The sequence below is a fragment of the Clavelina lepadiformis genome, chromosome 3 (assembly GCF_947623445.1).
Source record: "Clavelina lepadiformis chromosome 3, kaClaLepa1.1, whole genome shotgun sequence".
NCBI classification, from domain to species: domain Eukaryota; kingdom Metazoa; phylum Chordata; class Ascidiacea; order Aplousobranchia; family Clavelinidae; genus Clavelina; species Clavelina lepadiformis.
Window position 1 is genome coordinate 24,561,488 of NC_135242.1, and position 13,719 is coordinate 24,575,206.

General features: G+C 37.8%; 1 protein-coding gene and 2 long non-coding RNA genes across 4 annotated transcripts; 2 read left to right on the forward strand and 1 right to left on the reverse strand.

Annotated features, from left to right (window-relative positions):
- Nucleotides 1-227: 227 nt before the first annotated feature.
- LOC143449060 (microfibril-associated glycoprotein 4-like) lies at nucleotides 228-3,752 on the reverse strand. The gene is made up of 6 exons (XM_076949107.1): nucleotides 3,327-3,752; nucleotides 2,911-3,071; nucleotides 1,883-1,979; nucleotides 1,706-1,802; nucleotides 1,435-1,566; nucleotides 228-1,273 (listed from the first exon to the last, which is right to left on the reverse strand). The coding sequence occupies exons 1-6, from the start codon at nucleotides 3,610-3,612 to the stop codon at nucleotides 1,087-1,089; spliced, it is 960 nt and encodes a 319-aa protein (XP_076805222.1). The 5' UTR covers nucleotides 3,613-3,752; the 3' UTR covers nucleotides 228-1,086.
- Nucleotides 3,753-5,849: 2,097 nt separating this feature from the next.
- On the forward strand, nucleotides 5,850-11,533 carry LOC143449087 (uncharacterized). Of its 2 annotated transcripts, none has more exons than XR_013114513.1 (8): nucleotides 5,850-6,398; nucleotides 6,643-6,796; nucleotides 7,183-8,071; nucleotides 9,368-9,524; nucleotides 9,925-10,629; nucleotides 10,786-10,920; nucleotides 11,029-11,210; nucleotides 11,293-11,533. It is a non-coding gene; the product is annotated as an uncharacterized LOC143449087 (long non-coding RNA). The 2 variants fall into 2 exon arrangements; XR_013114514.1 differs by having other exon boundaries at nucleotides 9,925-10,619.
- A 338-nt stretch (nucleotides 11,534-11,871) lies between these two features.
- On the forward strand, nucleotides 11,872-12,785 carry LOC143450037 (uncharacterized). The gene is made up of 3 exons (XR_013114633.1): nucleotides 11,872-11,993; nucleotides 12,099-12,261; nucleotides 12,340-12,785. It is a non-coding gene; the product is annotated as an uncharacterized LOC143450037 (long non-coding RNA).
- Nucleotides 12,786-13,719: the final 934 nt, after the last annotated feature.

The window sequence follows — 13,719 nt, forward strand, 5'->3', positions numbered from 1 at the left end:
ACACTTTACTTTCGTGTGACGTCAGCGTTGATTGATAAACTTGGCATAAAACAAGCAGCTTAGGCGCAAATGACCAAAACAAGTTTGTTGGTCCTTTGTTGGCTAATCGTGTCGATCCCGGTCTATAGTTACGTGGCTTCAGGTTTAGGACCGAAATATATCGGTCGCTGTATTAAGCGACCTCTACTTACATATTTGTGTTCATATAACTCACTCGTATGTATGCTGGTCTGCTGTTTATAACAAAACATCGTTTATATCGTCTGCACGATTTTGTATTTATCGGTTCATAAACAATTGTCTTGTAAAAACTAGGGTTGGAAGGATTTGGCCGGCTAATATTAGCCGCTAGCGCATACAAGCTCTTGGCGACTAAAGATTTTGTACGCCATTAACCGAAAGCGTACAAGTAGGAAAGAATTGGGAACAAAATTGTTGATAATTCATTAATTCAAGGAAATGTGTTACTCTGTTAATCATTTTAATGCTGGAATACCAACTTTGTGAGCTAGCATAATATAAGTTGCTAATATAACATTTTTCATGACATTTATCAATAATATAGCAGTTTTGCATGCGATTAACAACGTGACATGACAATTAGCGACTATGGTGGATAACGGTTAAAGACAATCGGCTAAATTCCCAGCCCTAGTAAAATTATGGCGAACATATACACGTGGAACGTACAATTGAATGACGGTGTGGTGCCAAATTTGTACCGGGCATTGTGACGTAAAAATGTCGCATGACTCAGAGTTTGTCATACTGCAAATTTTTAAGGTTTGTTTTGTTATTTGTAAGTTAAATTTGTATCTTTAAATTTTACCTTAATACGACGACAATCTGCAAGATATTTAAATGAAAAACTTACTCTGAGTTATGCGACATTTACGTCACAATGCCCCAAACAAATTTTGCAAGACAACCGTATATCATATTAAGACGTACAATATAACGGAATGATAGATTTAATACATTATGACGTAACACAGGTGGCAGCGTATATTTACAGTTTGCTGCGTAGCCGGTCTAAATACAGTTCAATGTTTACTTGGTTGGTTAAAATCAACTCGTGGATTTCATTCAGTCGCAACGAAGTTTCATTTTAGTTTCTTTAAGAGGTTCACGCCCTCCCTTCCAATGATACCAAATAATTCCATGAGCATATCCACTTGATTGACGCATCCAGACTCCATTGAGCAATGAAGGGCCGCAGTGAGCAAACCACCATCCCTGAGATCCTCCATAGTAAGTTGCGCAGTTTACACGACTAATATATTAAAACATGAAAGATTAAAATTACTTTGTTGCATCTATTTATATTCTATCTTATACGTTACTGGCAGGATATAACTGAAAATGCTACTGAGGTGGTGGCGCTTAATGTTTATTAAGTTGAACATATTTGTTCCTGAACATAAGATGACGTACACGGAATCGTTATCTCTATCTTCTGTCGAGAATGGGCGACCATTGTGATATTTTAAACTGTCCCCTGCATTTCCGCTATATCCGGAAACACGAAGCCGATATAAATTTTCAGCAGATTCGATCGAAAACGAGCTGCAAAAGTAACAACTTGATTTAAAAGTTCAAATCCAGAGAGCTAAGTTGTAATTTACTCAACAAAGTTTTACGTTGATTAATAAATGTAAGATTTTTAACATCTTCGTTATTTATGTTACAACAATCGTCTTATGACCTATAATCGGCGTGAGCTTGGTTTCCATCGAAATCCCACAGCTCTATCTTGAGTCTGCATCCTCCTCCACGCGTCATCTCGTGGATGTTGTCGAGTCCTGTAAGTAATGAAGCACGAATAATAAGAACGAAAAACATCAAAATAAAATGCCTTTAAGTTGAACAAACTTCCTCTTACCAAGCCAAAATTCCCCATCAATCTGGTCAAAACCTTTCGCGTAGTCGGCCCATCGTCGACTAAAATTAACACTTCCGTCAATTCTTCTTTGAAAAATCTGTTAGTAATTTGATTTTACATTTTAGCACAAGTGTAATACGTTTAATTTATATGTTTAAATTATCTTCAGTTTATTACGTCATAATACAAGAAGTACGGCAATATTTACACTTCGCTTACAATACGCAAGATATATCTTGTCAAATTGGATCTCTTATTCCAGTGAAATCTTCATATTTTTGCAAAAAACTTCAAGTTAAGAAAAATTTAAACTCATATTATAGGTAGCTGTTTGCTGCAGGTGATTTGGGTGAAATAAATCAGGTTTACGTGGCGCTGGTTGAATATCGCCCGTTTTCACTGCAAGCGACTTATGCAGTTCAATGCAATTGTTTCGCATGCTGCATAAACGAAGCGAATTAGGCACAACAGTAATGTTGGCATGCAACACAGTAATTAATAGCGTACATTCATTTTATGCATCGTGGCATGTGACCCAATGTGGGCTTACGATCGTCTCTGCGCAATCGCAAACGACTAACACTCCCACAGCAATCATTGTTCAATTGTTGCGGATAGTTGCATTAAACTTACAAATACACGGTTATTTTAGACAGTTTTCAACCCAATTGTTTGAGTTTGTCGGTAAGCGTTTTCGAATCAACCGCAAGTTGGCAAACAACCTTCATTTAACGTTTTGGGAATTAAGTTTCAGAAAAGTGGAAAAAAGCACATTTAAAAAAGCGCGAATGCGTGTGAAAACAAATTATTGTCGTAATTGTGTTTTCTTACATTCTTGCTACAATGCAAATGAATAGCACACAACGCATTGCCGCTTTGAACTCCACACAACTTGCAAACTATCGCTTCAATATTACACAGTAAGTGTATAAACTTCTATGTATACGTTTATACCTTTCAATACTACTGTAAGTTCAATATAATTTGAAAGCTATTCCAGTTATAACTTTGGAAAATCTTTCACTCACCGTCCATCCATCCTCGCAGTAAACTTCAACACCATTCGTCAAAGTGTGGGGACCGTTGCTTGATGGCGTAGCACATGACGTAATACTAGATGGTGTTGTCGTGGTAACAGTGGTAGCAACCATGGTCGTGGTACTGGGAGGTGTAAGAAGCTCCTCGGATTCTGGAAACAATTTTTTGTTGTAAACAAGATTGATCTTTTCCAGCAAGGTTTCAGGTAAAACTCGCCCATAAACATACAATTAAACAAGACAACAAGCATAGACTATACCGTATGAGCGCTATATAAGTGTTTGCGCGTAGATCGTAAAATGTCTGTAGTCCACATCTTTTGGTTGGTTTATTGCAGATTTCTTTATGCTCACAGGAGAAATGACGATGATTAAGATAAATAATCTATGATCAGAAATCAACTTACTTGCCAGTCTGGTGACTATGTCGGTCCCTAGCGACCCCAGAGCGCACGATTCTCCTTGCATCCCCTTCTGTCCAGCTCCTCCGGGTTCTCCTTTGGATCCTGGATGCCCCTGAGCTCCGGGAATTCCAGATTTTCCAGATCTGCCGACATCACCTTTGTCTCCTTTGTGCATGCTTGAATTGACGACGTCATCATCACAGACAGTGGTAAGGACTTGACGACATTGTTGCGAGTAAGTCATCAGGACGAAACAAGCCAAAGATAACAGAAAAATCAATCCTCTCATGGTTGACTATGAAGATCTTCCGTTGAAGTTGACGATATGAAATCCCACCAAATCGCTGCTCTGTATATAGCCGTCGGTTGAAGCTCGTGGCTTCCAAGATGACGTAAAAATTTCTCGAAAATAAGGTCGTCAAATTCGAAGATCACGTCATCATAGCGCCTTATCCAGACCAAAATTATGTTGTTTGTGAACACAAAAGCAGGTAAAATAAAGAAAGGAAGTGAGAAAGTTTTACGTCAAGAAATGTGAGAAAGTTGCGAAAATTACCTGTTTTATTTTCGGGTCATGCTCAAATCAGATTCATTGACGTAATAACTTGATTGTTTTCCAGGAATATTCACAAAACACATTTCCAACAACTTTGCTTGTGACGCAAGATTGCTTATCCAATCATAGTCTGGCTCCGGTTCTGCATCATCACAAGCTGATATGACGCAATCCAACTCATTGTGACGTTATTTTCGAACATTATGGAAAGTTGAATTGCTTTGAAAACGATAGAAATAAGTTTGATTGTTATTATCAGGTTTCATTATTGGCTTTTCTTGGCTACAAAAACCCACTCGAACGTCAAATAACGAAATGCTTATTGTTTCGTATTACAGTGATATTGGCAAAGAAAGCATCTTCCAATTTCTTTACGAGGTGTTTTTTCAGCAACGTAGCAAATTATTTCCTCAAGTCGACGAATATATTTTTGCTTGAAATTGTTCTATGGCTGTGCTATGATTTGTTTCAGAACATCTTATTGGTTAATTGCTTGCTAACAACACCAACACCTGTTAAACGATGCAATTTCGATTCAGTCATTTCGATTAGAAACACAAAGTGTGGAAACATATCACTTAAGTTTACACAACACGTAAATTCCTATTTGAGGCGGCAAGGGTCGGCATGTTTAGTGGGTATTTCACGGGCACGTGAAGCGTGTGTTTAGGTTACTTGCTCGGTCGCTTAAAACGAATAAAAAATAATTTATTCCGGCTGATGGTGGTTTCGACTTAGGTAATTCCCCATAACAATATGGGCCGGTTCAGCAAATTGACTTTTATAACACTTGTTTGTGTGCTGAAAGCTCTGACGACGTCCGAATAAATGGCGTAAAACTTTACATGTGTAACGGATATGTCCATAGTACACTGTCAGGTTCTTATCGAGGTAACGGCTGCCGCAATAACCGGGCTTTCTTCAGTCACTACTGCAATGACTCACACGGTCAATCCCACCATTTAGTAAAACGGGAACAACGAGTAGAAAGTTAACTGCGCGCTGGAATGTCAACTAAAATACTCGTTCATGGGCCACAAACAAGAAAATGTCTCTACCCAAGCCAGTCACATCTCGAATCCTTCCTATCAAAGTCAGTCACCCTTCCCGTTTTAACATGCGGTACCTCGACCAAATCAACCGAAGAGAGAGAATGAAATCAAAGTATTGACCTTAGGAGTTAGGCCCAAGCAAATGAGATTTGCGTGTGAACAAAACAAACGGTACAGTGCAGGGATTGCGAAACACTGACCTGCGTTTTCAGTGACACACTTGTCGTTTCATAAATTATAACAAAATATGAACAAATGTTTCAGTGACAAAAATGGTGCTAAATATTTGCGTCAAGGTCCAGCCTAATTTTAATCTAGTACCGGACTGAATTTCCGTACAGCATACTGGCACTACTACTCGGCCCGATGTATTGCGTTATCATGCCTAGTCTTGGCGTTTGTGACGTAACAAGACTCTTGTGCTGTTCATCGTTAGTATTTTGTTGATTTATACCCTTTGTAGAATTTCATAAAATCAAGGACCGGGAATCGCCTCATCCCAGATATAAGGCTGCAGGTGTTAAGCTGAAAACTACACATTACCAGTCCAGGAATCCATAAAACATGCAGAGAAGATGCAGCAGCAAGTTTCTCATCGATCTTGACATTTAAATAAATCCATGACCCCACTTGTATTTTTTCCAGGTTAAAGTCTCATTTGTGACTCGTTCAATTAAAAAGGTTCGCCACTCTAACGCCACCCATAGGGTCTAACTTCATTTTCAAAACAACGAAAAGTGCAGTAAACTCATACTGTGAAGCTCTCAATTAGGTAAATAAATACTCAAACAGTGAACGCAAATTGAAATAAGACAAATATATCCTTATACATGCAATTAAAATAGGTTTTGGTCAGCTACTATTAAAATGGTTAATTGTAACTTTCGCTTAGAATTTGACATGGATGGTCGCACTTACTCCAAAGGGCCGCGTGCTACTTGCAACTTTGACGTGCCTGGTGAGAATTGAGAAATGAAATTATGCTTAAGAACAGAGATAACTGAAGGTAGAACAATGTGCTGCCACGGTGTGTTCTGTTGTTTTTTACTGAGAAAGGTATAAGTTTAAACTTCCACGAGAATGTTTGAGGAGGAAAATGTAACTTTCAACAACCCACTAAATAGAGAATTTGCAAAAGCAATGATGAAATACATTTAGCCAGTTCAGATCACAAGTTATGTGAACTTTCAGAAAAATTATGCAGATCTTTGGTTGAAGTCCTGTGCGAAGGTTTATGTCAGGATTGGAAAACAATCAAGTCTTTCAAGGTATATTGTGGCCTGCACACTGTCAAAAGTCGTTTTACATATACAGTAAATTCCTCCTTGAGACAGATACAGGAGGTAGAGAAAAAAATTATAATCGGCGATTGAACCCGGCCAAAGAAGTTGAAACTAGGGATTTGGAAGATGCACATTTTGCTGAACTGGTTCTTGAATAAGCTGAAGGAAAAGCTCAATCAAAAAAGTAAGTAATTGAAGAGACTTCTCAACAGAATCAAACTACTAACTCAATTGGAATAATACTCGTTCAAAGAAAATGCAGCAAATATTAATTTCAATCTAAGGCTTTGACACCTGATAGTTTGGAGATAACATTCATTTTTCAGGTGTATTACCTTATCGGTAGTGGCTGAATTAAACATAAAATGCATTGAAACGTTGGTTTTTTTTAAAAAAAAAACAGTGCTTGACAGAGTGGTTATTATTAGGACGCGCATACACGCTAACAGAGCACAAGGTCAACGAGACAAACAACAACATACTTTGTCATAGCCTGGAACTCTCCGACAGGAAACAATCAAACTTTTGAATGAAGCAAACTGTTCCAAATTTTTAAACGACAACAGGCCCACAGCATTTGAGGTGATGATAATATACAATATCCATTATGCTATAGCAGGAGCGTGTAAACGTTATATTAGTGCTTTAATATAAATCGAATCTAACAATCTTAGTTTGTGTTATTTCTACAAAACTTACACAAAATGGAATGGTTTCATAAACTTTACCTTGTGTAATTTTCAAGAACCGCGCTTAATACTTTGGTGATCACTCATGCGCGACGCGTTATATTTTTCATGATTTGTCATTGTTGTTGACAAGTGATTATAAAATAAACTTACCGTATACATTAAGTTGGGTTGTTTGTTGATTTTTCAAATTTTAATTGTTATATTCTTTCTATTTCTAACGCATATTGCTTACAGAAAGACGTTTACAACATTTAATTATTATGTTGTAATTCTTAGATACCAGAATGGTTATGATCCGCATTTCTTGTCGTGATCCTCTTACTTTCCAAGTGACCATAGATGACGGGGATTCGGCAACCATGGCATTCTGGAGATCATGGAGTTCCTCAAACCTGATACCCAAACTGACCAGAGTCATGGTCCATTGGCATCGCTATAATGAGTCTTATCAATCTAGAAACTATAGACGCTTCTCAGAGGTGGGCAGTCTGAACTTTGAAAGTACCGTCGGTAACGGTACCGGTACTTGGCAAAAAATATACCGACGGTTATGGTATTCCGTACTATTTTAAAAAAGTGGTTCGGTACTCTATCGGTACTCGGTACCGGTACTTTCTGTGTAAAAAATGCTGCTGCAAATGCAATGTTTGCCGCTATTATGACCCGGTAAAGGTTACTCCAGGCCAAAACATATGTGACGTTAATCGCTTGCAATTTTGTTTGGTATTTCCAGATTAAAAAACAAATAGGTGCTAAAATTGGCATTAACGGTTAATTAACACGTATTTTTGAAAACACACTCGTTAAAGTTATGAAATAATCACGTGAAAAGTACCGAATACCGTGACGGATTGAAATATTTTGAAAAAGGAATTCGGTACGGAGATTCGGTACTTATTTTTCAAAAATACCGACGGTAACGTTACTGGTACTAACAAAGTACCGTGGTACAGTAATTCGTTACTATAGTACTGCGGTACTGCCCACCTATGACGCTTCTTTAGACGCAGAACTGGACCAACTGGACACTTAATAAATTGATCCGGATGTTTCAGGCAGAAACCGGGTCAGACGCTGAGTACGTATTTGGAGTAAGGATTTCGAAGATGCGCATTTTGCTGATCAGATTCTTGGATAAGCTGAAGGAAAAACACAATCCAAAAAAGTAAGTAATTAAATAATTATCTCAACAGAATAAACCTACTAACTCAGTTGAAATAATGCTCGTTTAAAGAAAATGCCGCAAATTTTAATTTTAACCCTAGAATGCATAACAGGGGTCAAAATGACCCAAACGATCATAATAAATGATAAATTCATTCATTCATCATAACTGCTTAACACATATTGCGAATTAACTCCTGGATTTTCTTGACTTTGTTAGCATTTTATATTTACACATGATGAGAAAACGGTTGTTCTGTAAAATTTTACCTTTGACAAGAAAAATGCATTTTTCATTAAATACCCCTAGAATGCATAACAGGGGTCATTTTGACCCGCAGCATGCATCACGATATAAGCATTGACGAAGAAGACCCAAAAAGAGGCCTGAGATCATCAGGTTTTATAACAAGACAAAGATTGGTTTTGACTTGGTTGACCAAATGGTTCAAACATATACTTGCAAACGACAAACCCGCCGATGGCCTCTAGTTCTCTTTTACAATCTGCTCGACATCGCAGCTCTAAATGCATATACCATATTCAGACAAGTATATCCTGATTATCAGAGTGGACAAGGTTCAAAGCGACGAGGTTTCATAACAGATCTTGCTAACTGCCTCATTTTGCCCCACATGATGACAAGACAGAAAATTCCTCAACTCCACAGAGCCACAAGAGAGGCTATGGTGAGATGTGGCTTAGGTTTTCGAAGTACATCCCTACAAACAGCAAACACGTTGCAGAAGTAGAAGCGGTGTTCCTTATGTCCACACGCAAAGGATAAGAAAGTTGCAAAATGTTGCTCAAGATGTTGCAGACCCGTGTGCCCAGAACACAGCGTGACCATGATCACATGCAACAAATGCAGTGAATGAATCAGGCTATGCGTTGTAATGTGAACTGTTCTCGACTTTTCTTTCATTTTCTCATCGACTTCTTTATACTGTTTTTCGTCGGTTGTTTCATTAAAATGCAGCAAAAACTCTAGATATGTCATCATAACGCCAATGGAAGAGACAAGGAAAGAACAAGAAGAAAAATATTCAATGTCTTTAAAATAGAATTGCATGTACAGTAATAGCAATACGGGTCAAAATGACCCCTGTTATGCATTAGCGTAAGTTTTTTCGTGTATGCATTCTAGGGTTAATCTATGACTATGACACCTGATAGTTTGGAAATAATATTCTTACATCAGGTTTATTACCTTATGGATGGTGGTTGGTTCAAACAGCAAATGCATTGCAACGTTGTTTTTGATAAATCCAAATACTTGATAATTTGTTATTCTTAGAACGCGCGTACACGGTAACAGAGCACAGGGTCAATGAGCAAAACAATAACATGCTTTGCAATAGCCTGGAACTCACTGACAGGAAACAATCAAACTTTTGAATGAAGCAAACTCTTCCACAATATTTAACGACGACAACAGGCCCCCAACATTTGAGGTGATGATAATATGAATTATCGATTATGCAATAGCGGGGCTTGCTGTAACTTTATATTAACACTCTACTATAAACCGACTCTAACAATCTTACTTTGCACTTTTCCTAGTGCATATATTCACAAAATAGAATGACATAATAATGAACACTTTGTGTACTTTTCCAAAACCGCACGCGCTTATTACGTGGTGATCACTCATGCGTGACGTGATATGTTTTCCATGATTTCATCAGTTTAGTTAATTTTTGTGTTTGAGTTTTATCACGTTAAACTTTGTACATTAGTTTACTTCAACTTCTCAGCTCACAAAAATAACCAAACCTCTATTGATTGGTCATAAATATTGACAAGTGATTTTAATATAAGGCCATATCACACATTTACTTTGCTTTACTTCAGTATAGGTCGTGAGCCTGCTAATTTTTATGTGACCATACATGAGCGCAATTCGACAACCCTGGCATGCTGGATTTCATGGAGTTCCCCAAATCTGATACCCTGAGTGACCAGAGTCATGGTCCATTTGCATCCATGCAATGAGACTTATCAGTCTAGAAACATTTATGGATGCTTCTCTAGGCGCAGTACTGGACCAACTTGACACTTAATAAAGTGATTTGCAGAAACCAGGTCAGAGGCTGAGTACCTAAAGCTTCCCAGCAAAGGACGAGACGTGGAACGTATTCACGATTTTTTCAACAAAAATGATCAAGAGACTTCATCGTCCTTAATCCACATCCAGCTCTTATAATGAATCCAACCGATCTGCCGCTGATGCACCAGGTGTGTCTTCACCTACCGCCAGCAAGCTTGTTTCTGAATCACAGCTGTCTGGTCCATAAAACCGTTTGCAGTGGAGTTAGCAAGAAAACATTTTTCCTGCGATGGTCTTAGAGGAGTTGAAGAAAGTTCAAGCAGGACTGGACTTTTCCGAGATTGGCAGAAGCTACATCGATCTATTTTGTATGTTTCAAGGCAATCCAAGTCTATTCAACCACGCCGTGAATTTAACACTGAGCTTTCTGATCCAAGCCCTTATACCTTTCGGTTGACAAGTGCGAACGCCGGTCAGCTATAAGAAAAGCATCCACAAGGTTATCACAGGTCAAAGTTAAGGACAATAACGTAAAAATATGCTTGTATATATGGCCACCAAACCCATCAAATAATTTAAATTCAAAGTTGAGATGAGTTAAGTTTGCAGTTTAACGTATGCTCATATTTACGCCACAATTTTTACTAAAGTTTTTTGTTTGACAGATTATCGTCTCAACACTCCGCCGTCAGTCATTTCGTAAAATGTCGCTTTTTTTCCCACGGGTATGACGTGTGGCGATATGGCCGAGTAATGGAATGCAGAATGAAGTCGAAATGTCTCTTTGTCAACATCAAGTGGTTAGCAACGTAGATTTGTGAAGTTTTGCACAAAAATTCTTCCAATTGTCTTTAGTGCTATAGATAGGCAACGTACTGTGGTAGAAGCTACATGGACCTATGTTTTAGTTTTAGGTCGACCCAGGTCTGTTTAACCACGACGCGAGTTCTACGCTGTGCTTTCTGGTCATGTGTCCTTATACCTTTCGGCTGACAAGTGCAAACGCCGGTCCGCTAAAATCAAAGAATCCAAGGTCATCAAAGGTCAAAGTCAAGGGCAATGAGGCAAACATGAAATAAGAACAAACAAGGTCACAGTTAAACAAATTTACTTGTACAACTTACATAAGCATGACGTCATATATAACCTATTCTTTTATGTATGTGTTGCAGATTACTTTGATGAGTGGTCTTCAAAGAATCAGACTCCTTGCTACTCACAAACTATGAAGTAGTCAAGTTAACCAATATGTCACTTTCCATCTGTGCAACTTTTTGCATTAATAATTGAAAGCAAATGAATTATACTTGGACCATTTGGCATCATTCGTCGCTTGTTTAGTGATGTTGGACTTTTTTGTGTTGTTATGTTAAATAAAAACGTAAACAAAAGACACTGTTGGACTGCAAAATACTTGAGAGTCAAAATGACACCCTCCGTCGTTCAAGGTAATTCAAAATTTCAGTCTTTCTAGTGTTAAAACTTGCAAGATAGCAAAATACAATAATACTATGATATGATTGTATATATGGCTACCAAATAATTGAGATAATCAACAATAAAGTAGATAATCCCAAGGGCTTAAAACTTGCAAGATAGCAAAACACAATAATGCGATGATATGATTGTAACTTATAAAGGGCCGCCAAACCCATCAAATAATTGAAATCCAAAATTTAGTTGAGTTAAGTTTACAATATGATCAATGCTCATATTTCCTGATTTTTTTTGTTTGACAGATTCTCGTTTCAACACTTCGCCGTCAGTCATTTCGAAAAATGTCGCTTTTTTCCCACGGGTATGACGTGTGGCGATCCCGCCATGAAATGCAGAATGTACAGTAATCGGAATTACTCTTTGTCAACATCGAGTGGTCAGTAAGGAGATTTGTTAAAAAACTTCTTTCAATTGTCTTTAGTGCTATAGATATGCAACGTACTGTGGTAGAAGTTACATGGACCTATGTTGTTTGTTTTAGGTGGACCCAGATCTATTCAACCGCGCCGCGAACTCTACACTGAGCTTTCTGATCACCTCTTGTTATACCTTTCAAATGACAAGTGCAAATGCCAGTCAGCTATAAGCAAAGCTTCCAGGAGGTCAAGGACAATGACGCAAAGATCAAATAAAAAACAAACAGGGTGACAACTTAACACACTTACTTATAATACTTACATGCGAATATTGTCATATATTACCTGCACTATTATTTGTTGCAGATTACTATGATGAGCGATATTCAAAGAATTTGACTCTTTGCTACTCACAAACTATGATGAGATAATTTAGTCATTGGATCTCTGTCCACCTGGGCAACATGTTGCAGGAAATACTAAACATTTTTTCAAATTGTTTCTAACATGACAAGCCAGACACAAACATTTTCTGCTTGTGCTATTGTAATATAACCATCAACATCATACAAACAGTTCTTGTTATTTCCTTTCCTTAGAAATGATGTAGATGTTGTATGGCTTTAATTAGACACAGCTGCCTCTGAATACAGCAGTTACAGAAAAACTTTGATGTTATGCTATTTTCATAAATGTTTCTTGTAGTATGGTTTATATTTCGTCATTAACCATAATAATCATGCTGTCAACTTGCTTATGACAACTAGCACGGCCACCAAAACACAGCTAAACACAAAAATACAGAAACGATAAGTTCCACATTTAAAGTCAGGTTATCCAGACTATATCATACGAGCAAGCGATATGTTAAAGCAACAGATTGCTGATGCTTTATAGGTCCAATGCTGTACATCAGTGGATGGGAAACACATTTGTACATCAGCGAAACATAACTATAGCAAACAGTCTCAAAGTGCTTCTCAGGCAAAGTAACCATGCACATGCTGGATGCTTACTGCTTTATGGTTAAGCTTTGACAACTACAATTTAGTGGTAGATGAAGAGACAGCTTGTGTAGATAAACAGCTACTTTCAACTCGTTTAGGAAAATACACAAAATGAAATTAAATGGTAGGCTTATAAGCCATATCATATAGGCCGCATATAAATCCTATTCTAACTTGCATATAACAGTAATTGACCTTTGCCACTGGATGGCTGGAGTGCGTTCCTGAGTGTGTTCCAGCATCAGAAGATTGAAATACTGTCTCCGATTCCACTGCAACCATGATCTGCTGCTTCCTTCATATTCAAGACAATAAGAGAGAATTCGGGTCCGTGCAGACTGGTCGGTTTCACTTGCTGTCCACTTCTTGGGCGAAAGTTTGCAAATTTTCTGAGAATTCAATTGAAGACCATTTAGTAGGAGTTGATACATAGTTTAGAAGTAGGGGTGTACACTTTGGATGAATGAAGATCCAAGAATCAAATCTCAATGCATTGAAATTCAATTTTTCATAAAACAGGTTTCCTTCTTACTTATACGCATTTATTGGAATACGCAGTCGAAATAATAAGTCGTTGAATTTGACTTCACATCGTGAGACCAAGCCTACACGCGTTGTCATGATCTACACTAAATCATGCCAATTTGACAATTGTTACGTAAATTAACCGTGAATAATTTTGGGAACTTTTTGCAAAGGCGAAGCGCTGTATTGCCTCCAATTTGGTAAATTTCAAATT

Bases quoted from the DNA above. Each gene is read 5' to 3' on its own strand.
- LOC143449060 (XM_076949107.1), bottom strand. From the start codon at position 3,612: ATGAGAGGATTGATTTTTCTGTTATCTTTGGCTTGTTTCGTCCTGATG. The intron at 1,803-1,882 runs GTAAGAGGAAGT...CATTACTTACAG, and splicing joins TGATGGGGAATTTTGGCTTG to GACTCGACAACATCCACGAG. The intron at 1,567-1,705 runs GTCATAAGACGA...TTACTTTTGCAG, and splicing joins CAAGCTCACGCCGATTATAG to CTCGTTTTCGATCGAATCTG.